Raw genomic sequence first — 21,838 nt, forward strand, 5'->3', positions numbered from 1 at the left:
GAGTAGAACATTGACTTGCTGAATTAAGCAAGAAACTGTCTGAAATACATAATCCAAGATTTATTTTTAGTGCGTTTAACTAGTCAATCTCATTGTGTTACCCTACTCCATTCCTTTAACCTTTATATACTCTTAACTGTATTTTTCCTTCCAGTGGTCTTTTTTCTGCCTGTAGATTATCATAATCTACTGCAGGCTGATTGGAACAGACTTTTGGCAACAGCAGATGTGGTTAGATTGGACTGAGTAACCTCTCACAGAGTTATCCTCCAAGAGTGGCATTTCAGTAAACGTTTCCCAACTAGGGAACCCTGACTTGTTTACAAGATCACTTAGAAATAGGCAGCATTATGTTGGTCTTAGAAATCATGAACATAAAGCATAGAATAGTTGGTCACACACAAGTCCATAATGAGCAAGTTGTGGTTAGCCTAACATCCAGTACTCTGGATTGCTTTAATTATAATCAGTATTTTTTCTCCATGGACTTGAAGCTAAAATGGATTGTTGAGTTTGATGCCAGATTGCTTAGGGCAGTATGCTTCCTCAAATACTTACCATAGTTTAATGCTAAGCTGAAATGACAAATCGTTCCCAAGGTGAGTGAGAAAGAGAGGGGTGGTGTGTCTGTGTGTGTAGGGGGCACTTATGCTTCCATTCTTGTGCATTGTTCTATTTGTACTAGTTCCAGTCATGCTTACCCACCTTAATACCTTGGTCTGCTGTTTCAGTTAATAGGTGTCATCACAAGGATCAAGGTCCAGGTACACTCATTCTATGCAACACACACACTCGTGCGCACTCTCTGTCTCGCACACACACACACACCCCTGATGTCATTGGGCCAGAACATATTTTGTTTGAAAACGAAGGCGTGAATGAAGCTTGCATTCTCTAAAGGGCATACTGGAGAAGTAATCTTCTAAAATAAAAAAGCAATTAAAATGCTTATCCAAAAAGAAAAAGAAGAAGCAAAAAAATGTATCTGCACCTTAGAACATGGCCCGAGGTAGAACTTCTTCTGTTTTGCCAATGTCACAATCAGGGTGCAACCTTGGTGTCTGTCTCTGACCTTTTTGGCAGTGTTCAAATTATGAGGGAAGAGTAGGGGCGGGGGAGGCTTAATGATATCAAGAAGCTCCACCCCCTGTCCTTTCCTCAAATTATGCTCCCACTGTATTCTTCTAAAGCCCTTAGCTTAAGGGAGTAAGCTCTCTCTGTTCCCCTGTAATTCAGTCACTACTTCTGGGGCCTAGGCCAGGTCTCAGCATACAAGCAATCCTGAGGGTGAGATTTTGAAAGAATTAGTCTTATGGCATATTCATCTGACCCACAGCTTGCCTGAGCTCACACAGGCACACAAAGATATTCATACCAACACACACAGAGGCAGTCAGTCTTTCTCTGCCATCCCACACTTGAAATCTGCCACAGTATGGAAAACAGAATCATCCTGTAAGGGAGCATGCTAGTGTAACTGCGAGCATTCAGATCTGAATTTTACAGCTGCTGTTTTAGCTCTGTTTTAGTCCTAATGTATCATGTGATTTATCTCTTGAGGTTTATTGAATCTTGTTTCCTTATACAAAGTAGTGTCTAGTCACTTGTAAGTGTTCTGTTCCTACACAGAGAGAGAGATCCATGCAGCAGCTGCAGCATACAATGCATTGGTTACTAAGAAATGGGAACATGATATGATTGGAGCTACATATGGGCTTGTCATAGTATGTAATTTTAACCATGCAGGTAAAGTTTGACCTGTACATGCTGATACAAATTGAAGGGATCAGAAAGTAAAATTATGTATGGGCACTTCTCTAGTGAATAGGCCAAAGAAGCTGGGGAGGAGGAGTGAGGAGAAGATGTTTTAGCACCTGTAACAGTGTTAGAAATATTGACTAGCCATTCTTAACTTTGTGCTCCTAATATTTGCTAACTGATAATAGGGATAAGTCCCTCATTGTATTGTTGTTACATAGGTTGGTACAGTAGAGCCCTGCTTATACGGCGGGTTCCGTTCCGGACCCCCGCCGTAAAGCGGAACCCCATTGACTTGAATGGATCACGTTGCGTGAAAATGACGCAAAAAAGGCGCAAAAGGGGGGAAAAAACCATTAAAATGGAAAACAAAAGCCGCCGCATCAGCGGAATGCCGTAAAGTGGGGCCCTACTGTACTACCTGTCTTCCAGTTTACATTTGAGAATTTTAATAGTACTATATGCAATAATATTAACTTTGGAATTGGTTTCATGTGTGCCTTGGCATAGTACACTCTGTAAAAAAGTCATCTCAGTGCTATTGTATGAGCACATTAAGATTTCTTTTCTGCAGTGTTTAATCAATGTGTCTATGTGCTTCTGCACACTGGTGAACTATAGGAGTGTGGGGCAGACATGAATTGGAAACTACTGGTAACTATCCATGTACAGCGGTCAAAACCAAGTCCATTAAAAGAAGAATGGCCTATCACTGATGGTTCAGTGACATTCCTCGAGCATAATATGGTCATTCAAAGCCCCCAAACCCTGGAATAAGTGTGAATAGGGAGGTGTGTAGAGAAAGGGAAACTTGCAATGCAAACTCAAACACAATGGCTTGATCATGAGGTAAGCCAAGTTTTAAGCCTTCAGAAGTATGCATCATCTTTCTGTGCTCGTAGCATTTTAGCTATGGTAAGCCCTTCTTATCACTTGAGGTGAAGTGTTACTGGTAGTTTGTTTTACAGTGTGTGTCCTTAATCCTTACATTATTCTCATTCTCTCTTTGGCTCAATATGATATTGTACCTGTTACCCTAAATTTATTTCTGTATATTTTATCTCTAAAAGTTACAGTACCATGTATGTATTCTACATTAATACCTATCATGTTGTATCCAAATAAAGCTGCAGTCCAGAGATTTAGGATATATGCTTTGCTTAGTATATATTAATTTCCTATGAGTCAAAATGGAAAAGGAACACAAGAAGAGCCCATCTAGTCTAGCATCTTGTTTTCACAGCAGCCAACCAGTTGCCTATGGGACACCCACAAGCAGGAAATAAGCACAACAGCACTTTTCCCATGTGAATCTCAGCAATCTCTGAATACTAGAATCTCTAATATTCAGAAGCATACAGCATCTGCCACTGGAGGTAGTACATAGCCATGATGACTAGTAGCCATTGATAGCCATATCGTCTATGAGGAAGAGACCGACCGCCTGATACTATACATGTTTACTCAAGAGCTGTGTTCATTGGAATTTGTCCCCCTGTAAATGAGATAGCAGGCTGAGGGATACACTCTTGAAAACTCTACACCCAGCTAGGTGTTGGGGGCAAAAATAAAATTTGATTAGCCTAGTGGCTTAATCATGATGTGCTGGAGCCTCTTGTGTTATGGTGTAGCTATAGACCTAACAGTTGGAGTTCTGAACAAATGTACTGTTCTTGATTTTATCGTATAATGTTTTGATTTCCTTTCTTTTCTCTCTCTCTTTCTCTCTCATTCCAGAGCAGCTTGTGGAGGATTGTGCTCGTAGGGAGATGATTCCTCATGAAGTCTCTGGATCCCCTTCAGAAATCAAATGTGACTTTTCACTTAGCAGACTGAAATTGGAGCCAGCCAGGCAGTGAAGCCACAGAAGTGGAGGGCAGGGGCCAGTGAAAAATGAAATCCAACCAGGAGAGAAGCAATGAATGCCTGCCACCTAAGAAGCGAGAGTTCCCTGCCACCAGCCTGCCTTCTGAGGTGAAGCCATTAGTTCTGGCCAGTGAAAACCACCGTGCAGACAACTTAGCATGGCTCTCAAGCACAACCAGCAGCCAGAGCAGCATGAGTGGGCGAAACAGGCCTGGAGGGACCTCAGTGGAAGCTGGTTCACAACAGGGAATAGGTTTACACAAATCACTATCTACAGGAATAGATTATTCCCCACCTAGTGCTCCTAGGTCTGTTCCAGCCACCACAACACTTCCCACAGTGTACCCGCCTGCACTCTCACAGGCAGGGACACCTGTTTCCCCAGTGCAGTATACACACCTGCAGCACACTTTCCAGTTTGTTGGGCCCCAGTATAGTGGACCATACACCGGATTCATCCCGTCCCCACTGATTTCCCCAACAGCCAATTCTGCAACCAGCACAGCAACCTCTGCCACTGCTGTTGCAACCACTCCATCCCAGCGTTCCCAGCTGGAGGCTTATTCCACTTTGCTGGCCAGTATGAGCAACCTAAGCCAGCAAGGGCACAAAGTTGAGCCGCATCTAGTCAGGACACCTGGATTAATCACAGCGGGGTCTCCTCCACCTACCCAGCAAAACCAGTACGTCCACATTTCCAGCTCACCTCAGAGTGCAGTCAGAAATGTCTCTCCTCCAGCCATCCCAGTACATTTGCATCCACACCAGGCAGTGATTCCTCATGCATTCACCCTTGGTCCCTCCTCCCAGGTGGTGGTGCAATATGCCGATTCTGGTGGCCATTTTATCACTCGGGAGTCCACCAAAAAGTCTGAGAGCAGCAGGCTGCAGGCTATGCAAGCAAAAGAAATACTGAATGGGGAAATAGAGAAGAGCAGGCGGTATGGTATCTCACCATCCTCAGAAGTAAGTCTTGTCAAATCAGGCAATAAACCATCTCCTCATCATTTCGAGGCCAGGCACGTAGTGGTCCACTCGGGTCCTGCTGATTACATTGCACGGGATTCTTCCAGTGTCCGGTCCTCTGTTATGGTTGTTCCCAACAGCAGCACACCTACTGCAGACATGGATGTCCAGCAAACCACCAATAGAGAAACGTCTCCCTCGGTCCTCAATGAAAAGGGAAGCTTGCACTTAGGAAAAACAGCCCACCGATCCTATGCTCTATCTCCCCAACAGACTATGGGCCATGAAGGGGTGAAAACAGTTGCCACTTTGTCCCCTCACACAGTCATTCAGACCACCCATAGTGCCACAGAGCAGCTCCCAGTTGGGTTGCCTGCTGCGGCTTTCTACTCTGGGACTCAGCCACCTGTAATTGGCTATCTAAGCAGTCAACAGCAAGCCTTTGGCTATCCTGGAAATCTACCACAGCACCTGGTGATCCCTGGCACTCAGCCCCTCTTAATACCAGTAGGCAATGCAGATATTGACTCATCAGGGGTACCACCTGCTATAGCCACTTCATCTCCCCAGTTGGCAGCAGTGCCTCACACGTTCGTCACAACCACCATTCCAAAAAGTGAGAATTTCAGTGCTGAGTCACTGGCAAGTCAACCAGCTTACCAGGCAGCAGTGGTGCAGGCCCAGATACATCTCCCCCTGATCCAGCCAGTACCTTCTTCAGCAGCAGCTCCTCCTACACTGCCTCCTTACTTCATGAAAGGGTCTATCATTCAGTTGGCCAACGGAGAGCTGAAGAAAGTAGAAGATTTAAAAACAGAAGACTTTATACAGAGTGCAGAAATTAGCAGTGACCTGAAGATAGACTCCAGCACCGTGGAAAGGATTGACGACAGCCATAACCCAGGCATTGCAATGATACAGTTTGCAGTTGGAGAGCACCGAGCGCAGGTAATAAACAGGTGGGGGAAAGAAGGCATTATTAGGCAAGTAGACATAATAGCCTTGCTTGCAGTGTTTAATGGGTGACAGGTGGGGTTGAAGAGGTACGCCAGTGGTTTAATGACCTGATTGTTACTGCTGGTTGGTTTTTGTTAAATAGACCAACATAGCTACCTGCAATTATTGTTAGGATTATTTCCTGCTGCAGGTTTCACTGCAAACTCTGCCAAAGTAAAGTACAAATGGAGAGGAAATAGACAAGCTCATTTATGTTTCCATGGTTTGAAACCCTGGAAGGTTCTTAAGGTGTTCCTGGGCTAGTGCTTCTGTCTGTGGCAACGTGTGTTTCACAGTCTCAGTTCCTTGATAAAGTGGTACAAACCTTCCCACAATTGGTCTGGACAGTCTTCTGCTGTTCCTGTTTTCAGCCATTCTTCTTGTTCCTCTTCCATTATTAGTCTCTTTCTACGTCTCTTTTTTAAAAAGTTGCATTTTTGCTATTGCATCTGTGCACTATGAACACCTTTCCTATTTGTTCTGCTAATTTCTCTTAGCAGAAACTAAAACCAAACTACTTCATGATCCTGTAATCTGGCTATTTTGTGATCCCTTCTGAAGATTCTCGTCATCCTTTCCCTACATTTACTAAGGTGTTATATGGGTTACCCCCCCAAAAAAAAAATTGAAACCCAAGCCTGAAGTTCTAGAGAAGTGTTAATGTATGGAAAACATGAAGATTATTACTGAAACAGCAATGACAAGACCTAAATGAAATGAAATGTGACAAGCATGATAGTCTCAATGTACCCAGAATGCTTCTACTTGTGTATGAACCTCACTGAGTTTGTTTCAGGTGTCAGCAAGCCACTACAGCTGGTGGATGCATTCCAGGGTGTGTTCAAGAAGAATTGTTCTGGTGCTTGAATGAGCCCATACTTCAGCACCTAATATTACAGTGGTTTCTTTTATATGTAAAGAAGAAGGGATCATTCCCTCTATTTCCAAAATACAGGCTGTGAATGCAATTGCTTATGTAGCCAGAATGGTAGCATCCATGCATTGGAGGTACAGCAGGCTCAATGAAACCCCAAGGTTTGCAGGAGTACAGAAAAAGCCTGTGGGGGTGGGGAGACCCAAGACAGCCCAATGAGGACTGGGCATGGTCAGTGGGCACAGATTCCTGACTTAATATTAGGGGAAGAAAATTGAAAGCTGGGGGTAGAATGGAGTGACTGGAACCCCAAACAGCATCACTCCACCCTGAAACATTTTGTTGAAAGTTCCACATTATCATCCTAATGTTTATCCAGTGACTGGAACGCTGAATGTGTGGGCTATAAACACTTTGTTTGACACTATCTCTTCAGTGGTGGGTCAGGTTTCTGTGAGCCACCAATGAAACAACAGGTATCTGTTTCACCTCAGCTTTACAAATCATATACTGTGCTCCTTGGGATGCATTTGCAGTCATGTGTTGCTGATGTTGACTGCAATTATTAGGTCGTAGCTTTTTTTTATCTTCTTGTAGATGGCACAGAGGCTGTTTACATTGAGAGGAAAACTCTTGTTGGTGCCAGTGCATGATAATCATGTGTTTTCTAAGGACAGAATAGACCTCATCTGAAGTAGCTGCACCTCTAACCCCTCTTTCTTTGTCCAAGGGCTGCACGTTAGTTTCATAAACTACTTCTATTCCTCTTCAAAAAGCTACGGGTGCCTTTACAAGAGTGACTGAGGAGGAAATGTTCCTGGGCCAGACAGATCACTCCTCCTTTCTCTTTAGATGTAGGGATCCTCCCAATCTTCCCCGTACATAATTATGAGGCACAATTGGGTGAATTGCACTTGCAGTAATATATCAGTTTAGAGAATTTGGGCAAACTGACTTTTTTTATTGGCAACCCTCCTTTTTTTAAAAAAAAATGCTGGGGAACAGCTACTAGGGGGCTGACGATGTAAGATTTAAATTTTAAGATCAACCAATGTTAAAGACACTTAAGAAGTCAGGTGGTACTGACAGTCCTTCCTTTGAAGTTAGAATCCACTTATATGATAATGAGTACAAAAGTATTCTCAAATCTGATTACTTATAACATCAGAAAGACTAGGGTTGCAAAATTTAGCACTTCAGAGGTACTGACTGATCTTAAGAGATAGGAATGGTAAATGTTCTGGCAGAGGATGTTCCTTTGCTTTTGACAAACACCTCAAATAAGTGATTTCCAGGCAAAGAGTTAGTAATCATCCTGGAATCCACATTTCCTATGATTGACATTGAGCACGGCATATTTACAAAACAAACTGTGTATTCAGACATTATGGCAAACCATGGTTTGCTATTACAAACTCAAAGAGCCTTGTGCTCATGCATTCTCTACTCCCTGTAATTGAGGGGAGGAAATCAGAATATTCTGTTCCTAGCTTGTGGCAAACCAAAGTCTGCAGTTTTGGCCACAATCAGCAGACTGTTGACACAGAGTAAGAGGAGGATGGAATGTGCAAGCTAAGACTCATGCCTGCTCATGCTCAGTTTGCTGTTATATCTAAATGCAGTCACTGTGTGTGTGATTATATCAGCTTGTCCTTATGGATGTGGGCTTGGTTGATAGAGGACATTATTTCATCAAAGTCTTCAAAGGCAGCCCCACGTACAGCTTATTGCAGTAATCTAATTTTGAGGTTACCAGAGCATGGACAACTGAATCCAGGCTATCCCTGTCCAGATAGGGGCGTAGCTGGGCCACCAACCAAAGTTAATAGAAGGCACTCTGCCACAGAGGCTACCTGAGTCTCAAATGACAGAGAACCCCCAAACTACGAACCTGCTCCTTCAGGGGGACTGCAACCCCATCCAGGACAGGTTGGAAATCCACCATCTGGTCAGAAGAACCACCCACTAGCACCATCTCAGACATGTCTGGATTGAGCCTCAGTTTATTAGTCCTCATCCAGTTCATTGTTGCAGCCAGGCACCGGTTCAGCACATTGGCAGCCTCACCTGAAGAAGATGAAAAAGAGAAATAGAGCTGCATGTCATCAGCATACTGATGGCAACACACTCCAAAACCGCACCCAACGGTTTCATGTAGATGTTGAACAGCATGGGGGACAGAACTGACCCCTGTGGAACCCCATACTGGAGAATCCACAGGGCCAAGCAATGTTCCCCAAGCACCACCTTCTGGAATCGACCCTCCAAGTAGGAGCAGAACCACTGCCATGCAGTACCTCCCACTCCCAACTCAGCCAGTCGTCCCGTAAGGATACCATGGTCGATGGTATCGAAAGCTGCTAAGAGATCAAGGAGAATCAACAGAGTCACACTCCCCCTGTCCTTCTCCCAACAAAGGTCATCAAACAGGGCAACCAAGGCTGTTTCCATGCCAAAACCAGGCCTGAAACCCAACTGAAATGGATCCAGATGATCGGTCTCATCCAAGAGTGCCTGGAGCTGGCCTGCAACCACTCGTTCCAAGACCTTGCCCAGGAATGAAATATTTGCCACCGGCCTATAGGGAAGATTTCTTCAAGAGTGGTCTCACTACTGCCTCTTTCAAGGGGCCTGGGACCACTCCCTCTCACAAAGAGGCATTAATCACTTCCCTGGCCCAGCCAGCTGTTCCATCCCTGCTAGCTTTTATTAGCAAGAATGGCAAGGATCCAGCACAGAAGTGGTTGCACGAACCTGTCCAAACACCTTATCAACATCCTCAAGCTGTACCAACTGAAACTCATGCAAGAAATCAGGACAAGACTATGCTCTAGATAACTCACTTGATTCACCTGCTATCACACTGGAATCTAAGTCCTGGTGGATGCCTATGATTTTGTCCTGAAAGTACCTAGCAAATTCATTACAGAGGGCCTCAGAGGGTTCCATCATGTCCTTGGGGCCAGCATGTAATAGTCCCTGGACAACTCTGAAGAGCTCCACTGAGCGGCGAATTGATGATTTAATAGTGGCAGCAAAATACGTTTTTTTGCTGCCTCCACTGCCCCTAAAATAGCTTACCATAGGCACTTACCAGTGTTTGTATCCACCAGGAGTTCCTCTCCATCTGCACTCAAGTACTTTTTCCCCCATGTCCATATTTTGAAATTTGTGACCGTTCAACATCACCCAAGTTTACACATCTAATAGAGGTGATATAACAGGTTTTGACTCACTACAACAGATTGCAGCAGGAAAACAAATGGAAGTTCTGAGCAATGAGCTAGAACTGAGAACCAACGTTTTTGAAATAATACAGTTCCTTGTCCCATCTGTGGGTATATCAAGAATAAATAAGTTAGGGCTCCTTTATGCAACACACTTTCTTACATTCATGTCCCTTTAGCACATCCCGCATGCTGATGTGGAAAGAGACACATGTGCATGCATTTGACACATGTAGGATCCATTCAGTTTCCGGGGAAAGTTCTGTGTAGGACATCTTGTGAGTATGTAAATTAGACACACAATTGGTCTCAGACTAAGCTTTCATTTTTAAATGCTGTGAACATAAAATACCCATGTAAGGGCAGTTTCCCACATTTTAGTCATATTCAGAGTAGTCTGTTGACATGGCTACCTTAAGTCCATTAATTTCAAAGAACTTTGAGTATGACCTAATTGAATACAATTCCTTTTTTTTAATTAAATAAAATCATTTACATCTGAAATATAGAAGTATACATAGAGTGGATACACTCACAAAAATAAAATTAGGTATGTTTTTCCTGTTCCAAGCTCACTTGGAACAATACATAAGCAATTAACATGAATATTTTCCTGTCATAAAGTAAAGTGATAGGAAAAACTTCATCGGCTTATGTGCTGTAGCATGCTGTCCTTAAAGGCACATCCAGGCCAGTAAATAGGTGGCAGTACTTGGGTCAGATCCTGGAAGAAAGACAGACACAATCTCAGTCCAGGCATCAGGTTGGTTCTAGGGGATCAATCAAATTGGCTAGCTGATCCAAGTGTAAAAGCAGGAGGGGAGAAAGCAGAAATGAATCCAGGCTGGAGCAGAAGGCTTGGTGAAAAGAGGACACAAACTAATACAAAGTGGAATTCGTTTGGAAGCAAATGCAAAATAGGTTATGTTTCACAGGTAGAGACTGCAAGCAGGAAGAGGGCAATGTATACATTTTAACAGTAAAATAAGTATACAAGGACAGAGTGCATAGTGACCATTCCCACTGGAAAGGCCAGACCAAGAATAAGGGGCCTTTTAAGTATTTCTGGTCAGAAAGGGCACCTGTTGCAAAGCAGGGGTGGTTGCTGAGTGACCAAAAGGTTCAAGATTCCTAAAAGTCAGAAGGTATAACACTGAATCTCTTAACCAGGGTGGCCAACGTTTTCTCTAGATGGGTTCTTCTGCCTTTAGCAGCTGCAGAACTAGCCCTGATCACTTATAAAGATGCAGTGATGTGAAATTCCTGTCCTGTAGTCATGTCCATATAGTAAGCTGTATCACTTAATAGAAAGTTATGTTTTCACTTTCAAAGAAACATTTTTTAAAAAAATACCCTGTTCTGTGAAACCATACAAAAAGTTTCATCTTAGCCCCCCCCCCTTTATCTTTTGATGTTGCTGTACTACCATCCTAACACTGTCGTCTGCACCGGCAGCAGAGCTACAGAGGCAGGTGTCTGTGTGTTCTGTCCTTGCTCACAAATACCATCAGTAAAAGTGGCACAGTAGGAAAGCTTCTCTTTCAGGGGTGGAGAGTGCCATCGTCTGGTAGAGAAGATAATAACCTCAGTTACCATGTCACCTTTACAGGAGCCTATCAAAATCTAGCTGACATCATCATCCTTAAAATACTCTACCAGCTGTGTTTCTTACAAAAGACGCTTCCAGAATTCAGAGCAAGTCACGTAGAGATATGATTAAAATGTGGATTTAATTTAGGTTTCCTGTAGATTCTAGGATTTGGGTGCTTTCCCAGATCAGTCATGTTCTTCTGTAGTAGCTGGTAGTCTCCTGGTGAGGGTGTTTTTGCTTGCTTGTTTGTTTATTTGAAATCTGGCTGACTAGATGGCTGTTTTGTCTGTTGTGTTTGAATTGGAAATGTCTATTGAGTGCATGGACATGCACAACCTTTTAAGTTTCAGACAGCATTTATGTTGCATAATGACTAAGAATGTGAGCCAGGAAGCCCCTGTTTTAAATACTGCAGCAACCATGAGCTATTTATTTATTTATTTATAATATTTCTATCCTGCCCTTCTACCTTACAATAGGGCACTCAGGGCAGCTCACAATAAAATCATACACAATAAATTCACAAAAACATTAAAACAGATAAAAATATATAAAATACAGGTAAGAAATATAGGGGAGTGATATTAAAAGGCACTAAAGAGTTAACAAACTAAAAGGGGGGGGAAATAAAATCAGTTATAGTCTCTACCTTCAGTCCTTCCCAAAGGCTCTCTGGAACAAGATAGTTTTCAGAAGTCTCCGGAAAACCATCAGGGAGGGAGCAGAGAGGGCTTCTTGGGGTAGGGTATTGCAGAGCTTGGGGGCCACAGCTGAAAAGGCTCCCGCATGCTGCCAGTCTGACATCTTTCATTCCAGGCATGCAGGGGAGACCAGAGGCAGCTGACCTTAAATCATGGACAGGTACAAATAGGTGTAAGCAGTCCCTTAAGTGGTCTCTTGCCTCAGCCTTCCCCCTGCTACCTGCAGTTTAGAGATGATGCTAGTCCCTGACATTGTAGGGTTGTTGTAAAGATTACTAAGATAACGTGTGTATTGCTTTAAATACTTAAAATGGGCTGTATAAATAAAAGGTGTTATTTTTAGTGGGATAAAATAAAATCCATACTCATGTAATAATAGGTCTTCCGGACAATCCCAAATGCGTTGCCACAAAGTCTGTGATGCTTACTAAGCATTGCTGCCAGCACTCTGTTCTTTTTCAAGCCCCAGCTCCTGGAGTTAGGTTTAAAAAAAGTCCAGAGCTTTTGTTAAGAAGGTTGCCTCTGCTTTGCAAAAGTGCTTTATTAGATTGATATCCTGCTCTATTCATTTGGCTTCACAAAAGGACCCAGGAACTCAGAGGTCAGAAGGAAAAAATCGGCTTCCTATTTGGGACCGGGAAGGGATGGGGGGAGGGGAGAGGAGAAATCATTATTGATGCTTTTCATTTGTATAGGGATTAGCTCCTTACAGACCTACATGCACAGCCCAAAGTTAAACAAAAGGAGGAAATAAATGGGAAAGAAAAAAGAGAAGAGCCAGAGTTCCACAGAATGATTGTCAGTAAGTCTAGCTTCCTGTGTTCTGAACTAATGTATACTATTAGAAATTAAGGGCCTGAAGGGAAGAATTAATTAAAATCTGATAACTGTCAGATTGTGAATTGCACAGACTGCCCAAGTGAAAAGAATGGCCAGATCGCTACTTGTAATGGGAAATTATGGTTTCCTGCTACAAGATCAAGCCATGAGAAGTTTCAGGTTAATGTATTTCCCTCCCTGTTCCCCTTTGCTTTGTATTTTAAACTAAATGGGAAAAGGAGATAGAAAACTATTTAGAACTAATCACAATGCCCTGTTGGGGAGCGCTGTGATTTGTTTAAACTATGGTTTGAGAACAAGCCGTGATCTGAACCTATAGTTTGATCCTGTGATTCTCATAAACCAGAGATGAGGAACCTCTCATCAGTGACACCTAGCATAGTTAGGGGTCAAGGGTGATGGAGATGTAGTCCAACAACATCTGGAGGGCCACAGTTTCCCCATTCCTGAACTAAACAACCCATAGTTCTCAGAGTTTGAATGTCACAGGGAACTGTGGTTAGTCTTAAATAGAAAGCTGCAGCCTTTGATCTCCTCATGGGTGCAAAGGTGAGATGAATCACAAGAGACTGGGGCTCACTATAGCTCATTCTCATAATGGGAAACCATGGCTTCCTGTTACATGTGAACTTAGTCACGGTGAGTTGGGATTCATAGTTACAATGTCACCACGAAACCGCTTCTTTATATGCAAGAGAGTTTAGAAATGTGGGAACTAACTACTCAGTGTTTATCTGAGTCAGGTTATATCTGTTTCCTTTCCAGTTTAGAGTTCAACCATCCAAACTACACTTTTAGGCCATAAAGCCCTTTTAAAATGTTGAAACTAAGATAATGTAATGGGAAACTATGGTTGCCAGCACTCCAGAATTAAATGGAAAGATTTGTTTTAAAACAAAAGCAAGATTGTCAAAGCATTGAAAATAAAGAAAGCATTTGAACAAGTACTCTAATTCTACCACTAAACTCTAGGCTGCAAAGATGATAAATTGCAGACTAAGATACTTTGGATCTTCATCTACAAAAGGCAGAGAAGTCAGAGTTCCATATAGAAAAGCAACTCTTTGTTGTAGCTGCTGCCCCAGAGCTGCTAAGCAAGTCTCAGGTATGCAGACAGGGTGAGTCTTCCTGGGAGTTTATCATGGCTTGTTGAAGTCTGCCGCCTTCCTATTGGCCAGGTTTTGGTTGGGTTACTTACATCCTGGAAGTCTAATGTCAAACAAAAAGTTTTCTTTAACTGCCACTCAAGCTAGGGAGTTTTTTCAACATATGTTAATTGTAAAATGTGTATTTCTTCAGACAGATGCTACTAACAAATATTGGAAAGTAAATGTTATGTATGGGACATCAAACTGAGGTTGTATTCTGTTGGCTTGTGTGCGTGTTGTTGTGTGAAACAGCATACATTACGTTGGAGTTAAGTTGAGCAAGAAACTTCTTCAGAGCATGTTAAGAGTCTTTATTGAAAGACATTAAGGCCAGAGGCTTAAGAGTAAATACATGTAGAGATTCTTCAGTCACCCCCCTTTTGGTACATCTCTCTCCATAGATAAACACAAAAGACAGCCTCTCAGCTCAGAGGCATAATTCAGAAGAAAACAACACACAGACTCTGTTAGAACTTTCCCAGTCGCTATCAGATGGCTACCATAGCAACGGCCCTGGCAGTCCGTTCCCAGACAGGGCAAAGACATAACTCCCCCTTAACCACAGTTACGTCTTCAAACTTGCAGGCTTCATGGAAAACTACTAGAGACAGTAATGCCTACTGGTCACCAGCCCAACAGTTTCCCTTTTTTCCATTAAGACTGCAAAATACACATGAAATACATCTCCATAATACATAATCATACATTCATACATTTCTACAATACCTCTTGCAATACATTTCAGTACATTGCATCATACAATTTCAGTTCAGTACAGTTCAAAATTACATCTCAGTACATTTCAAGACTTTATTCACTCAAACTTTGGTTCATTCCAAGCCTTGTCACCAGTTTGCCAAATTTCTCCTCACACAAAGGCTTGGTCATTATGTCAGCCACCATGTTGTTAGTGTCACAAAATGTTAGGTTAACAAACCCCTGCTGCACACAATCCCTTACGTGAAAGTATCTGACACTAATATGTTTTGTTCTCTTGGTATGAGCTTCTGATGTGGCTATCTTAATGCAGGTCTGATTGTCTTCATATACAGTAATCGGAAATTGCATATCAATGCCTATCTCCTGCATGAGCATTGCGAACCATTGTAGCTCATTACAGGCCTGTGATAGGGCCACATACTCGGCTTCTGCACTTGATGTTACAACCACATTTTGTTTCTTGCTGCTCCAGTCAATGCATGACCCGTGCCACATCACAACTATGCCAGAGGTTGACTTACGACTGCTCAGCTCCCCTGCATGATCTGCATCCACAAAACATTCAAGACCTCCTGTCTTTGCTCCTGACAAAACCAGACTCTTTGTCTTCGTGCCTTTCAGATAACGCACTATCCTTTTAATCCCTTGCCAGTCAGCCTCTGAAGGATGCTCTACCTTCCGGCTTAAAATACTGACTGCATTACATATGTCTGGGCGAGACACCTTCACCAAATATTGCAATTTCCCTATTACGCGCCTGTACTTCTCAGGATCTGTACAAGGCGTCTCCTGCACATTCTGTTGGAAAGCCACAACCATTGGAGTCTTCACAACATTGCATTCTGTCATGTTGCATTCTTCTATGATCTGATTTATTTTACTTTCCTGACTCAATGTTATGCTTCCGTCTTCTGCACGCACAATATCCGTGCCTAAATAGTGTGTGACAGGCCCCAAATTCTTTGTGTCCACCTGCCTGCCCAGTTGCTCGTTAAATTCTTGTTCCTCTTGCTGCTCATGATAAAAATACATGATGTCATCAACGTAAACTGCACAGAACGTGGTTTTCATCCCCTGTCTCTTTATATACATACATGGATCTGCCTTGCATCTTTGGAATCCCATTCCATGCAACACTCTGTCCAATTTCTCATTCCAGCAGCGTGCACTTTGCCGCAGTCCATATATTGATTTATGCAGTTTACACACGAACCCTTCCTTTGACACAGAACCCGGAGGCAGTTCCATATATATCTCCTCTCTTAAATCACCATGTAGGAATGCCGTCCCTATATCGTAGTGATTTACACTCATGTTCTGCATCGCTGCCAGCTTCAGCAGCACACGAATGGACTCATGTTTCACAACCGGGGCGAAAACAGCATCATAATCTGTCCCATGCTGCTGGGTGAATCCCTTGGCAACCAAACGTGCCCTGTACCTCTGTACTTCCCCGGAACTTGCTTTCTTCTTCTTAAACACCCATCTGCAACCTATGGCCTTTTTACCCATGGGTAACTTTACTAATGTCCATGTGCCATTCTTTTGCATGGCTTGTAATTCTTCCTGCATGGCCTGCTGCCATTTGTGCTGCTCTGCCTCAGGCATCAGCCTGATTGCTTGAAATGATGCTGGCTCTTCTAGTTCTCTGTGAACTTCCTCCATCTGGGCAGTGAATACCGACGGCATGCCTTTTACGGCTGTCTGTTTACAGCCCTGACCGTCATTCCCTTTCCGCCCCATTGAACTCAAGGCATCAGCACACTTCACACCCATGGACATTTTAAACTGTGAATCATTAAGGCTTCCCTGCATGCACACTTCATCTCCCCTCATTACAAAACATTGGTATTTGTGAAACAAAATTGAATAATTACAACTCACCAGTTTGCCCACTGATAAAATATTATGAGCCAATTCTGGAACAAACAAACAGTCTGACATTAGTCCAAGTTTGTCAAATTTCACCAGACCTTTAGCTTTTACGGATTTCCGTGATCCATCAGCAAGTAAAACAAAGTCTTTCACTTCTTCTGAAACGTAAAACAAACGTCTGTCTTTAATTAATATATGGCTTGCTCCACTGTCGACAATAAAGTTAATTTGTTCCAAGTCTTTAGACTTCTGTTTACAAACAAAGTTCACACTGCCCTGCTTCAAGCCTCCGTCCCTGGAGTTTTGCTTGATTGGACAATCTTTACGGAGATGCCCACGAGCTCCACAGGCAAAACAAGACTTCAGCCGCTGCTGCTCCTGCTTGTTTTCCTGTCTGCTTTCGGCAGCCTGCTCCGGTTCAGCACTTTTCTCCTCCTTGCTTCTGACAGCTTCCAACGGCTGGGCTCTCTGCGCCTCCTGCCTCCGCTGCCATTCCTGGGACAAATCCTGCAACGCGTCCCACATCTGTTTAGCCGACGGCTCATCTCTCACACACATCAGTTGAGAATCCGATAGAGCCAAGATTATAAACGCCTGCGCCCTCTGGTCTCGACGCTTCCAGGCCGCGGTCGGTACCGCCGGGGGGTTTTCCTCAATCACGTCCCATAAATCCTCTGTTATCAGCAAAGCCCGCATCCTCAGCTTCCAGCTGCCATAATTCTTGTCATTAAGTCGTTCCATCGGCAAGCCTCCCCCAGACAGGTTTACAGCCATGTTGCTCACCTCCGTCTGGTTCAATCAATCAAGCTGCCCTCTCTGGAACTCCGTCTGCCGTTCAGACCAGCAACTTACTCCCGTGTAATGCGCTGTGGAGCGCAACCATCCTCTGCTACCACTGTTGGCTTGTGTGCGCGTTGTTGTGTGAAACAGCATACATTACGTTGGAGTTAAGTTGAGCAAGAAACTTCTTCAGAGCATGTTAAGAGTCTTTATTGAAAGACATTAAGGCCAGAGGCTTAAGAGTAAATACATGTAGAGATTCTTCAGTCACCCCCCTTTTGGTACATCTCTCTCCATAGATAAACACAAAAGACAGCCTCTCAGCTCAGAGGCATAATTCAGAAGAAAACAACACACAGACTCTGTTAGAACTTTCCCAGTCGCTATCAGATGGCTACCATAGCAACGGCCCTGGCAGTCCATTCCCAGACAGGGCAAAGACATAACTCCCCCTTAACCACAGTTACGTCTTCAAACTTGCAGGCTTCATGGAAAACTACTAGAGACAGTAATGCCTACTGGTCACCAGCCCAACATATTCATCATAGCACTAAAGCAACTGTTCTGTCAGTGCAAGGATTTCTCCTTGCGCAATGGAATGATTTCCCCCTTCCCGACCTCTATATCTGTTCTGGGGTTTTCCCCAGCCCGGCAGAGCAGATCTGTGGGGGGGGGGAAGGAGGGAACCCCATTGTGTTAGCACTAACTCTCACGCTAGCTAGAATACTTGAATACCACCTGGAAACTAGAGAAGACCAGGCCACTGCTTTTTCTGACTTTATATTTGTGCACCACATAGCTAACATGTGGTTCTTTATTGCAAAAATGAGCAGTAATAATATTCTCAGAATATCTGCGGTACATAGGGTTATAGAGAAAGATAAAGAAGGGGAAGGAAAATGGGTGGGGGACCTGGAGGAAGACAATTTAGAGGATTATACTGTTTTGGATGAACATAAGGAGCAAAATGATAGGCAGCTGTCATTGGAACTTTCTGAAGCTATGATAAATTCTTCTCTCCCTGGCTCTTACGCCTCATGTTCACCTGGGAATGATTATGGTATTATACATAAAAATGGGTTCTCTGTTTCCAGCTTTAAAAAGACTAATATTGGAGAGCATGACTGAAATGGGTTGGATGAATTAATGAAGCCCCCATATCTCTTCTAGGGGACTGTTGTCTCCTGACTTCTGCATTTGCTGCAAAAATCTTTAATGAAATAACCTTGCTTAAACAAGTAGTACTCCAAGCTGCAACTTTTGTGTTGTGTGCCCTGATATGATGACATTGTTCCTCCAGCAAATTTTCTAAGCACAGAGAAGAGTATGAGAGAGCCCATCATTACTGGAGAGTTTCATGTTAATCCTGAAGATCCTTTAAATTCTCCAGTGCACACTGAAATTGATTTTCATCTTGCAAATATCCCTACAGTTGTGTCACCTGCCTTGGATGTTCCAGGGGTGAACAAAGTGAACTTTATTTAAAAAATCCCCTAATGTGAACAGTTCTCTGGATGATAGTCTTGCCAGCCAACTAGCAGAGGAGTCCACGTGGACCCTGGATGAATATAAAGGTAGTCTGAGTGAGTCCTCTGTGTCTCTGAATGGAGAGAGAACCCATTACAGTAGGAAGTTATCAATTCCGATTTAAGGCAACGGATAATAGGACTGTTTTTCAGCCTCTTCCCGCCCTTAAAAATTGTTTTGAGGATAAATTACCAGAGCCTACAGTTCCAACCATCCGTAACTGGAGAGTGAAGAATACACAAGTTTTCTTGATTTGGAAGCGAGTATTATTGCATGAGTTATATAATCTATCAGGATTTTTGCTGGAGTGGGGAGAAGTTAAGCAGCTTAACACACATCATACAAATGGCTCAAAGGGAAGTGTTGAATTGAGATTTAAGGAATCCCAATATATGTATGAAGGTTTGGAACACATTGCAGTATTCCCAATCCCATACATTGTTGTTGGAAATGGGACCTATTCAGTCGAAACCCCTTTTAGCCACTGTTTGTCTCAGAAGGAAGCCACTACATTTAGAGCAAACCTCCCCTGTGAAACTCAAGGAGGATACTAGAACTATTCACCAGCAGGCCTTCAGGAGAGGGAGGAGGAATTCCCCTCTGACTTTTCCTAATAACATCCCAATTTAAAACCCTTGTGTGTCTGTTACAAGACCTATTACTCCCCTACAGGGACAAAAGAATCTCAAAAGTAAATTGTCACAGCTGCAACAAATGGGGAAAGGAATCTCTCATGAGAGTTTGAAATCAAATAAGTCTCTTGAAACCCACCCAATAAGCGAAGATAGTTATAGGTTTTGGAGTTCAGATGAATAGAATAAGTAGAGTATCCATGAGGGTGTCCATCTATCTAATTATTTTTATCTACTTAGGCTTGTAAAATGATTCCTAATTGTATGATGTACTGTACTGGAATTGTATTGTATATTGTCTTGTGATTTATTTGTCTTGTTCTGGTTTTCTTAGTTTTGCTTGGTATATTGTTTTGATTTTTCTTTCTGGACTGTGATCTTTATTTTGTATTTGTTATTGAGGTTTTTTTCCTTGTAAGTCACTTTGAGTTTTATCCTGAAAAGAAGTCATTGATATCATAAATAAATAAATTACAATTTAAGAAAACGAGGGTGCTGATTATGATGATTATATATTGCTAAGAGAACCAACGTATTTGGATACCTGTCTTTAAATTTGCTTTTGCCTTTCCTGCCTGGAACAGTCTTAAAAGTAGACAGAAGGTTAAAGCAATGTGCTTGAGTTTACATGAGATCCATACACATGGTGATGAAACATAACTGTTCCAAAGGGATGGTGGTGGTATTATTATTATTATTATTATTATTATTATTTAAATTTTGATATCAGTTGTTCCTGCAAAACAATGTTCTGCAGCAAAAAAGAAAAAAGTTTTAAAAGTGAAAGGAGTTGTGATTTAGTCTCTCTGGACTTTAGGAAAGTGCTAAGGAGACAGTGCTAGAAAAGCATTTATAGATTATCCTTTTCCATTACCATTGCTTCCTCCAGCATTTTATCCAGTCTGATTTTCAGTCTCTTTCTCAGCATACCAGTCACCCTTTCTATTGGCTTAGCTTTTCACTCTTCATTATATGTTCTGCAGCAGAGCCAGAAAGCAAACAAAGAACCAGCTTCCTTTGCCGCAAATGTTGATGCATGTATTGAGTTTGCCAGACTTGGGAATTCCACATACCATTATTAACAGTAGAATCATAGAGTTGGAAGGGGCCTATAAGGCCATTGAATCCAACCCCCTGCTCCGTGCAGGAACCCAGCTTAAAGCATACCCAACAGGTGGCTGTCCAGCTGCCTCTTGAATGCCTTCAGTGCTGGAGAGCCCACCACCTCCCTTGGTTCCATTGTCATACTGCTCTAACAGTTAGGACGTTTTTCCTGATGTTCAGTCAAAATCTGGCTTCCTGCAACTTGAGCCCATGATTCCATGTCCTTCACTCTGGGATGATAGAGAAGAGATCCTGGCCCTCTTATTTATATTCCAGTGAACAGCATGGAACTTGCATCATATTTTCAAATGGATTGTACTGTACCATTAACTTTGAATTGTGCATGAGTTAAAGCGAGCATCTGGATGGACATAACCTCAGCTATGAGCCTATAGTCGAAGAACACTCAACAGATTGAACTTGGGAGAAAACCATTTATTTTTGTTTAAAGCAGAAGATGCTACTCACAGTGCTAATTGGAACTGATAAGATTAGTAACCAGCTTACTGTTCCCTCCTCCCTGAAGTTTACAGCCTGTAAAAATAGATTCCGCTTTAAAAAGAAAGTGGGGAAAACAAATATGCATACGGTGCTTTTCAACCACTGCATGCATATTTTTCAACCTTCCTGAATCATGGGGGAGGGTCAAACTACTGAATCAGCATTTGATTTGCAGGCCACTACACCTGTCAAAAGTGTTGTGAAGGCAGGTGAAAACTGCGGGAAATAAATAAATAAAAATAACACTGCATATATGTCTTCTCCCACCTAAAATGTCATCTAGTAATTTAGCCAGCCAGTTGATAGGCTTTTGGAAATTGCTTCCCGTGTGTGTAGAATTCTTTAGCACTTGTTATATTGACGTTATAAATGTACAGAGAACTATAGATGAGGTTCATCAAGCAAAAGAATTGTCATGGCATCCAGAAGGCTAGCTCTGTTAGTTTGTTGCAGCAAAAACAACTGAGTGTCTTGTGGCATCTTAAATACGAGCCTATTTAAAACATAGCTTTGTTACTCTGCAGGCTAATGCTGGTGTAGGATGATCCCCTCCTACACCAGAGCTGCTTTGATGAGGAGAAATACAGATCCCATCAGCAGTCCCCAATAGCTGCCAAAGAGAGAAGACTGCTTGTGATCATCCTCAAGAGCAAGCACTTTGACTGTTCTTGAGAACAAATATGACAGAGAACAATTGTGACCAGGGCCAGCACCAGGCATGCTGGGGCCCTT

The 21,838-nt window shown here is 42.7% G+C and overlaps 1 protein-coding gene across 15 annotated transcripts in view; it reads left to right on the forward strand.

The window, feature by feature from the left end:
• The window catches only part of ATXN1 (ataxin 1), a 356,147-nt gene that overhangs the window by 319,919 nt on the left and 14,390 nt on the right, over positions 1-21,838 (forward strand). For all 15 annotated transcript variants that reach the window (XM_061592513.1, XM_061592471.1, XM_061592570.1 and 12 more), the window contains one exon: positions 3,496-5,538. In XM_061592513.1, the coding sequence (XP_061448497.1) occupies positions 3,652-5,538 (1,887 nt within the window). In that variant the 5' untranslated portion in view covers positions 3,496-3,651. The remainder of the gene's footprint in view (positions 1-3,495; positions 5,539-21,838) is intronic.

The sequence above is a fragment of the Rhineura floridana genome, chromosome 1 (genome assembly GCF_030035675.1).
Source record: "Rhineura floridana isolate rRhiFlo1 chromosome 1, rRhiFlo1.hap2, whole genome shotgun sequence".
Lineage (NCBI taxonomy): Eukaryota > Metazoa > Chordata > Lepidosauria > Squamata > Rhineuridae > Rhineura > Rhineura floridana.